The sequence below is a fragment of the Chenopodium quinoa genome, unplaced genomic scaffold (genome assembly GCF_001683475.1).
Source record: "Chenopodium quinoa cultivar QQ74 unplaced genomic scaffold, ASM168347v1, whole genome shotgun sequence".
In the NCBI taxonomy this organism is placed as follows: Eukaryota; Viridiplantae; Streptophyta; class Magnoliopsida; order Caryophyllales; family Amaranthaceae; genus Chenopodium; species Chenopodium quinoa.
The window spans coordinates 1,826,989-1,836,860 of record NW_018744582.1 but is presented as its reverse complement, the minus strand read 5'-3'; the positions used below and the strand labels follow the sequence as shown (position 1 = coordinate 1,836,860).

General features: G+C 35.7%; 1 protein-coding gene across 1 annotated transcript; it reads right to left on the bottom strand.

Annotated features, from left to right (window-relative positions):
* Positions 1-1,030: 1,030 nt before the first annotated feature.
* Positions 1,031-9,797, bottom strand: LOC110699279 (NF-X1-type zinc finger protein NFXL2-like). Its single transcript, XM_021876781.1, is given in 14 exon segments — positions 1,031-1,523; positions 1,636-1,725; positions 2,929-3,135; positions 3,719-3,800; positions 4,386-4,570; positions 4,994-5,167; positions 5,378-5,540; positions 5,637-5,722; positions 6,090-6,182; positions 7,604-7,670; positions 7,951-8,006; positions 8,080-8,193; positions 8,297-9,078; positions 9,081-9,797. Coding segments are annotated over 14 exon segments (2,604 nt in total). The 5' UTR covers positions 9,427-9,797; the 3' UTR covers positions 1,031-1,364.
* Positions 9,798-9,872: the final 75 nt, after the last annotated feature.

Below are 9,872 nucleotides of genomic sequence, written 5' to 3'. Positions count from 1 at the left end.
TATTAGAAATTCATTTTGGTAAAAGAAATGATCATTTAGACTTATTCTCATGATCTCATTCCCCCCAAAAAATGAACTTATATTATCATAACATATATTTTGGATAATATAGTTTATAATGTTTCTCAATACGTCAGTACCATGCTTATGTTGAATATGCATAATGTTGCTTCCTCTCTTATTATCACCCTTTTTGGGTACCACATGTTTAGTGCTTTGTGAATGAAGATAGCGGTATTGCCTGTATACAAATTAATTCAACAATCAACATCTCATTTTTATTGATATGCTTATATTCTGTATTACATTCCATTACTTTACACCAAGTTGCAAATCTTTATAGTTGCATATTCATAGTTCGTATATGCTAAGATTTGCATCAAAATATAAAAGGCTAAGACGCGTTTAAATTATATTTGCCCTCTTTATTCCTTCTTCTTCTGGTTGAGGGATGGAATTTACATCTTCACAAACAAAATGAACATGCATTTAATTTTGATACGATGATATAGGCCGGTTCTGTTTTAACAAAATGACCGTAATTGATTCGTTCTTGATTTAAAATCACACGCACACATGATTGGTGCACAAGAATACAAATGTTATTGTGCACCCAATACACGTAAGATGAGCTAGGAAAACAAAACGGACAATTAACACAAGTGGAAAGTTCAAGACGGCTGTTCTAGTTCTAGCTCTACAAGTTATAAAAAAAACAAACATCTTTGACTACCAAATTCTTAATCAGATGTTATATTGTAGGGCTGCTATGGTTTTATTTCCAATCAATTGTTGAATCCTTTATTCATTCCTTTTTTGACCGGACCTCCTCTCATACTTCAAAGGTTCCCTACCTACCTCTCATACGTGATACATGTACAAGATAAACTAATAAAGCATAGTAAAAGAAGATTTAAAAAAACGTTGAAGATATTGAAAAAGAAAGCCTTCCAAAATTTACAACAAAAATATTCAAATAAACCATTTGGTAGGTAATAATAAAAGTAAGGGACTTTGCTAAACATACGGGTCATTAAATTCATTGATGATTTGCTTATATTGTTGTATGCAATAGTAAATTAAATTTTGTGAAAGAGAAAGTACAACAGATTACATGTTACATTTTTTTAGCATCCTACATATGACCATAAGAAAGATGTAATAAGGTACAAAATACTTTCGAAGACATTTTATACAATACATACCTGAAAATTTGAAATGCCTGATTTTCAACTCTGTAAGTATATAGCTGCTCTAATACCATACGAAATACAATAGTGTAGGAAAAAATAAAGAATGGTGTAGTATAATCATGTCTGTAATGTCTTTACCAGCCACAATTAGCAGTATTTTGCCGGTGATTATTAGATCCTTCGGTATCTTCTCTTCTCACGGTGTTCTTCAACTTTGTTCATCCAGTCATTGAGTGACAAGAGACCCTTGTATCCATAGCATGCTACAGCAACTAGAGCTACCAAAACAATGATGAACATAACAAATCTTTGCAGCCAGGTTCTGAATTTCTGTTCATAAGCATGTAATTACAATTAGACAAGTTTAGGAATTAACTATGGACAAAAGGATAGAAAGTTGTTGCATTGGGATATCAATCACTAGAGAGGACATAGAAAGGACCTGAAATTTCGAATCTTGCTTCATTTCTTGTACTCGCCCACGCCTCTTTCTTCGCTTTGGTACATTTGCTTCATTCTCGATCACCTTTTTCTGTTTGACAAGAAGCAAGTAAAATTACAGAGTACTGAATTCATATCCAATCAGAGGTGGCAAAGGAGTCTTTCGGTTCAGTTTCAGGCCATATTTTTTAGAGGTGGTTACGGTCATTTGGTTCAGTTTCAAGGTTAGGGTCTCGTCATATTTGAGCCTACTGTCAACAAGATTATCATGATAAATTACATAATAATATCCATCACATTAATTTTTGGGTTTGGGATAATTGGGGTCATATTATTTCGAGTAAAGGTTTAGCCAGGGAAAGAAATGAGAAAATATAAGTTTATCTTAAACAAAATCTGTTGCTCTATGGGTATAAATGTCATTTATGCCTTTGAGTAGGGACTATTATGTCATTTCAACTGCAAAAATTTTTTAACAGTACATCTTCAAGCTTAAGGCGTGAATTGACGGAGAGGCAACAATGAAGAATATCAATGGAGAAATTCAATGAACAAATCAAGCTCAATGCAAGTTTCAATGAAGGACATGGTTACCCCTACCCTTTGGGGTTGACCATACCCTTAATTTCACTCATTTTCATAGGGTTTTCATTTTTATTTGGCGGCGAAGTCGCCCTCATCGTTGACGGAAGGTGGTGTCGAATTTGTCGGTGAAAGTTGGTGTCAAAGATGTTAAAAATGGTGGTACTTATGGTGTCGGTGGAAGGAGGAAGAAGGAGATAGCTTTAATGGAGGTCGAAGCTTTTGACAGAGGACGTTAACTTGAGCAACATCAGCATGATGTGTAAGGTGGGTACTGTTCAAGTTATTTACAAAATGACCATTAGATGATTAAGATATGTTTATCTTGATGATAAATGGGGGCTCCCCCAAGGGAAATTGGCTACCAAGCAGTTTTGCCAGGTCTACATCCAGTCAAAGTTACTATATGAAGAAAGCAAAGTACTAAAAATCAGCTTTTATAAAAGTAAAGATGCTCAACTTAGCATTCCTCAAAAAAAAAAAAAAAAAAAAAAAAAAAAAAAAAAAAAAAAAGCTCAACTTGTTAAGTTAGCATGTATCAAGAAGAATTAGGCTATTTTTCGAATTGTCTCTTATTTATTTAGACTTTCCTTCGATTTCTTACTACCATCAAACTGTCACTTAGTTAGCGTTATTCTATGAATTGCTACAGAATAGGATGCATTAATGTTAAACGGATCACAGCAGCTTAAGCCAAGCAGGAAAAAATTACCTCTGGTGCCTTAGATTTTCGCTGCAGTAATTCAGACTCAGCAGCTTGGGCTTTGCTTTTACAGCTGGAATCACAGGAAAGAAGTCCATATCCATATTGAGTTTTAGGTATATCTTTAAGATCATGACCAGAATTTCTATAGCTGGTTTGAACATCACAACACAACCACTCCTTTTTCAAGTTGTGGCATCCACAACGAACAGTAACCTTGCAAGAAGAAAAAAAACCCACCTTAGATGAATAGGTTAAAAGATGAATAGCACTTAAAATTACAGATGTAGATGAAGTTGATTTACATGTAACATTAGTAGTTATACTAGGAAAATTAACTTTCTATTTGAGCCTACTGGAAGTCATTTTGATATACTAAGCTTTGAACAAATAAACAACCAGCAAAGTAGTTATTTCAAATTTCCAATTCCCAAAAAATGAGCATTTAACTGACCCAGTCGCCCTGTCACAAGAAGAGCAAGGTTTCAAGTGGAACTACTTTTAGTAAAGTTCACTGCTTTGAAGAAATTCCTGACATCACTCGACAAAGGACTACGGTGTTTGTGTTGCGATAAGCATTGTAAATTGGACCAAAAATTGGGAAGGAAACAGAAGTAATACATGGGTTACTCAGCCATATCAAATGAGTCACATGCAATGTTGACAGCAAAATAATACAGCCGCAAACCAAGCAGATGTATTGCTAGGCTAGTTTGTGGTGGAGCATAGAATGCAAATGTTAAGCTACAACAAATTTACATTGTACTCTCCACAAAAAGTACAACTCAGAAGTAATTACCTTTTTACAGCATTTCTCGGGTGAAGGACAAGGACCAGGATGACAAGTCTCCGGGCAAAGATGTGTACAATAAGGTAACTTTCTGCATATACAACATAAAAATCACATATTGGAATTTGCAAGATTTTTAGTCAATATTGTTTCAAAAGAGAATACAGTCTACAATACCAATACAACATCAATGATTCAATGACAAAAAAATATAGGATTTTTGTTATATACTATCAATACTATGATATGTTATTCTACGATCTACATTAACCAAATTCCAAACATGCATAATAGTGGCTAATGTGTTTTTGACTTAAGGCTAACTAGATCAAACAATTAATACTCACAGCTTTCCCAATATCGGAAGTGATAAGTTTGTCCTTATAATCAGTTCACATGATAATAATCTTTAATCTAGTTTGTAAGCTGATCATACTTGTGTGAGTTGTGTCTATGTGATCATGCTAAAATAATGACTGCCTCTCCAAGGTTCTAGTTATGTCCATCCAAGAAGCAAAACCCTTCCGTGCACACAAAACGTCTTTGTTCCAATTACAAATTAAACCTAAACAAATACATAAAATCATATTTGCACAGGTGCAGACGCCTGTTGGAATTGCGATTCTATTTTTAAATTTTCCAATGAGAGGATACACTACTTTTAAAAAAAAATTACCTGTGGCAAGGTCCACCACAAGAACGAGCACTCAGTTGTTCCTTTTCAGATAAGGTGTTATAGTATATACACTCAAAAACATGGACCATTGCACCACAATGACATGCACGTTTTAAGAGCACTTTGCACAGGGGGCATTCTTCAGGATGGCATGGCTGTGGGAAAGGGTGTGAACATGCAGTGTCCTTTCCTGAAATTAAGAAAAATAGCACTTATATGATGTTTCTCCTCTGCAGAAAAACATACTCAACAAACTCAATTAAGTGATTAACTCCAGCTGCTGGGAAAGATTAAGCAGACAAGCAAGAAGTCCATTGGAAACTGCACGTTACATTTTTTATATTATTGATAAGATCTCTCCTTCATCAGTCCAAAAAAAAAAAAAAAAAAAAAAAAAAAAAAAAAAAAAAAAAAAAAATTAACTAAAGAATATAACAAAAATTTAAAGTGGAACTTCCAAAGCAATTACTCCACTGGTCAAGATTAGCTAGGGGCAAGACTAATGCATCTAGACCTTCCCAAGCCTACTGATTACAGGATCTATACAAAGTAGATTGTAATAAGTTGAAGTGCTAAACAAATAATTAGACAAAAAAGGTAAAATCTACCTTTTGGCAAGGGAGAGTACAATCTTCACAGGGCACTCCTCTTGTACGCTGATCTGATGAGGATGACACGTTCTGAAGGGCATGGCAAGTCTTTGTGCAATAATGATTGCCACAAGCAAGAGAATTTCCACACAGGTTGTCACAGGAAAATTGCGCTTTATTTGAACAAACCATCTGTGTAGAAACAAACAAAGAAGGCATAACCAAGCAAGTTTATATATATTGCAACTGCATAATACTAATCAAAAGTAATTCTGCTAGCTGGAAACTACATTAGATTATTAGTACGTGCCTCAATTTAACCTTTTTATACCAATAAGGAAAACAAGACAGTCGAAATCAAAAAACAACCAACAGAAAACTCAATTTCTATATAATACCAACCATTCTTTCTGCTGCAAAGTGTTGGCCAAGACAAGACCTCCAAACAAGTTCTGGACATGGTGGACATGGAGTTCCCACTGTTGGTTCACTCTGAAGATTGTGTTTCTTTTTCTTCGGTTTCAGTGTGAACTCTGGGTTAGGTGGAGGTCGAGGACCATGACACCTAAAACCAGAAAAAAGAAAGGAAAGATTATACAAAAAGAAAATAATGAAGACCTTGTCACTTCACCCAATCTTTTAAAAAACGCAAAAAAATTACCTTAGTTTGCAGGCATGGCCACAAGGATATTCTTCACCACAGGGAAGTCCACAAGGTGGGCAGTTTCCATAATGACATTTGTGAGGCTAGTGCACAAAAAACAGTGAAAGATTTTATCAGTGATCATGTTGTTACAATTAACAACGAAATTTAAAAATCTAGATATGCACTGAGAAGAATGATTTTTTAAGCCAAAACAGTGTTGGTGTGCTGTGGTGTGGCATGTTATAAAAGACCGACAAATTCAAGCCGGATATTTATGGGCATGTGTCTATCAAACAAATGTTATTAAGGAAAAAGAGACATAAGTAACTAAGGAAGACGATAAAGCCAAGCAAGAAAAACAATCTGATAAGATATTTTCACATCCAACCTAGTGCAGACTTCAGACTATTCAGAATTCAATCCAGAAAGACACACCAAAATGTTGTTGAGAGGCAAATCAAAACATACCTTACAAATTGATTTGTGCCTACATAACGGAGCTATCCGACATGTTTTGCGGCAACGAGGCGGCTTCTGTTCCGTTTCTGTTCCACAAGGAACCTGGTTGCAATTACGCAGATAGCTTGTAAAAACAATTCAAGTGAGGTGATTTTAAATAACATATATACTGTAAGGCTGTAAGCTAGGCAACATTTATACCAATTTACTGTGGGTTATTTTGATCCTTGCTGTTATCAAGATTTTGAAATGAAATAGAATTGGTTTCAGAAGGATTTCTTTTGTCAAAGAAGTTCCTCATTACACTCTTCCCCAACCAAAAGTAGATAGTTAGGTTGTTTTGATTCTTGCTCTAAACATAATTCATTAGCATCTTCATAGAATGATAGTAACTAACTAGGAGATATCTTTAAGGAGATTCCAATCAACAGAATCTTATATCATGTAAGTATGTAGCTAGTAGGTGTCTGATAAAAAAGCAACCTTCATGATAGTAACTAACTAGGAGATATCTTTAAAGAGATTCCAATCAACAGAATCTTATATCATGTAAGTATGTAGCTAATAGGTGTCTGATAAAAAAGCAACCTTCTAAAAGACGAAAAAACAAGAAACTCAATTGGATGATGATATCTCTTTGCCCTGAAAAGACACCTTTTCACTCTTAAGTTCAACAACCATTGAGGATAAAGTTTGACCAAATTTGGTGGGTATCCGTTACTGTAGGGGCAAGATTGTATAAATTCTACTTACAATTTCCATGCCCTAGATAGGGGTTACTTCAGAAACAATAAGCTAACTTTGATGTTGTTGGGTTAGTGTGGCCAAAATTCCATAAGCCCAATTAATTATGTCTCAAGGTCTCCAAAGATTTCTAGAAAATTTTAGTACTATGAGAAAATGATAGGAAAATTGTGGAAGAACCTAGAAGAATTAGATAATTCTCAAGATGCTTCTAGATTTAAGTGGATATTTCAAGAGCATATATGTATGTAGAAGTTTCCAAACACTTCTTCCACCTCCATATCTCATCTATAAATATTCATCATTTGGAGAATGTATCCAACTACACCATCCTCCAATGCTCCGATCCTTATACATAGAGGTTTTTACCTACATTTAAAGAATGTAGGCTCTCTAAGAAATCATGATCGGAGCTTCTACATAAACATAATCTCCTTTCCCTATAGTGAGGGTTTGGTTATACTACTCACCCGGATTCTTGTACTCTCCGTGGATTATTTCTATTGTGTGTCCCTTTTTACAACTCCCCCTGTTCCTAAACAATTGACATGGTCAAATTTGGCACACATGTCAATGTACTAGTTTGACCTTAGATGTATAGGATTAAATGTTAGTAAAAAAATATAAAATAATTGATATTATGAAACTTTATAATAAAAATAATAATACCTATTTCACAATATATTTCATTATAAAATTTGTGTTTTACATGTTGCTAAAAAATGATGGTCAAATGAATAGTGAAAAAAGTCAAATGTGTCAAAACGTTGAATTCTCACCTCAAAACGTGTCTCCCCACAAGCACATGAAATGGTTACCATAAGTGGACAAGGTGCACAGGGTCCCCTAAAACAATATAACCATAAAAGCAATACTTTAGGTTTCTCAATGAAAGAAAATAATGATTTTTCAAGTCTATATACATCATGGTACAGAACTATATATAGTTGTGAGTAGTTGACACTAGATAACTAGCACCAAATTAAAATCAGAGTACAACATCACTAACATGTACGCAGATTCTTTTTGTTCATTCTTTAAAAAATGGAAAAGTAAAAAACTTTTAGTTAGACCACTAGCATTATTTGTTTTGCATGACAATTATGCAGATACAAATGTAGTATACCTATGACATGGAGAAGGGCATTTGTGGTTTCTACAACGGAGCCTCCTGCCACAAATCTGAAAACATTCGGAACAAGATGTTATGGAAACCACAAAACATGAGCAACAATTATAGAGCAATAAGATGCACCTCTGCACAAGGTGGACAATCTCCATCACAGCAACGACGCCTACATGCGTGGCGCCCACAATTACGTTCTCTCGAACACTTCCTTTCACATGCCAAATCTTGATAGCAAGGAACCTATATTATTGTCAGTAAACATTGGTCCATGTCTCTATGCCATCGCAATATAGGCATATAGTATCTAAATCCACATTCAACCAAAAGGAAGAAATTTATATACCTGTTTCTTTACGCTTCCACATCGACATGACTTTGTGATCATTATTCTACATATCTCAACGCAAGATCCACGATGACACCTTTCATGGCACGTATGCTTGCCACAACTCAGCTTCTTATCACAGGTTGCCCCACACAATGCCACCTCAACATCACAAGGTATCCCTTCATAAACTCTCCTCCCACAGGGACAAGTCCTCCTACCCTTAAGAGGGCAATGACTGCACACTCCCCCATGGCACCCTCGCTCACAAACATGCTTCCCACAATCCAAACCCTGCCCGCACGGATTATCACATCGAAAATCCCTATCACAACACTCCCTCTCCTCCTTCACCTTCCCACATTGGCACCTATACACACCCTTCTCCCTACATGGTGGACACTCATCATTATGGCAAATCTCAGCACACCTATGAATCCCACAATCCAAAACCTTATTACATTGCTTATTACATGAAAATTCCTTAAACCCACATCTCCTAACATCCTGAATCCCCCCACAAAAACACCTACTTTTCACTAATTTAGGGCAAGAAGGACAAGGTCCAGGGTGACACAACAATAGACAAAAATGCCCACAATTATTCTTCAATGGCCTCCCACATATCTCCCCACAAGAATGGGGCAAAATCCAAGGATCATGAGGTGGGTTTTCCAATTTACCACAAAAACAATAATAATTCTTAGGAATTAAAGATTTAGAATACTCAAATCTACATTTAGGACAGTTCCATACCGAAGTATCAGCCGCGGTCTGAGCCGATATGGGGAGGCGCGTGAAGCAGCAAGAGCAGTAGATTGTTGAGCCCAATTCTGAATACATTGAAGATGAAACACAGCGAAGCAAAACCCATTACAAGACCAAGTGGGGTCAGTTGATTTGATGCGCTCAAGGCAGATGAGGCAAGAAAGAGCTCCTGAAGAAGAGGAATTAAGGAAAGATTGGATCTTTGTAAGGTCTAATGATTGTGGGGAAGAAGATGAATCTTGGCCATTGATCTCGAGGTAAGCTTTGAATATGGTGTTGGAGAGATCAACATGCCGGAGTTGATGGGCGGAGGAATTGGGGACGGTGTCGGAATCATAGTCGGAGGAGTGGGATTGTGGCGGGTTTTTGGTGGAGGACATTTTGGGACTTAAAACCAAAGATTAGCAGAAGAAAAGAAAATAAAGAGCAAATTAATAATCATCCCAAACTAGCATGTTTGATTTCAATTTTTTTTTCTTTTCTTTTTTCCTTTGTCCAGAAAGCCACAACGGCGAGGATGAGATATCGAAAATCGATCCCAAAATCCCTTAAATCGGGAGGAAAGCAATAACCTTTTGGATTATTACTCACTCTCTCATTTTTTCCCATTGTCATCCAAATCAATTACTTGCATGTGATTATAAAGGGAAAATCTTCTTTTTGTTGCTTTAGATATAACAAGTAATGATAATTGATTATAAATTGAGCCTTAAGATTTTTGTTTTAAGTCAAAGTGCTGCTCATGTTTGTGAATTTTAAGTTGTGAATTTTAAGTCAAAATGTTGATCAGAGAACATATAAAAACATAATTTAGTTGTCATACTCA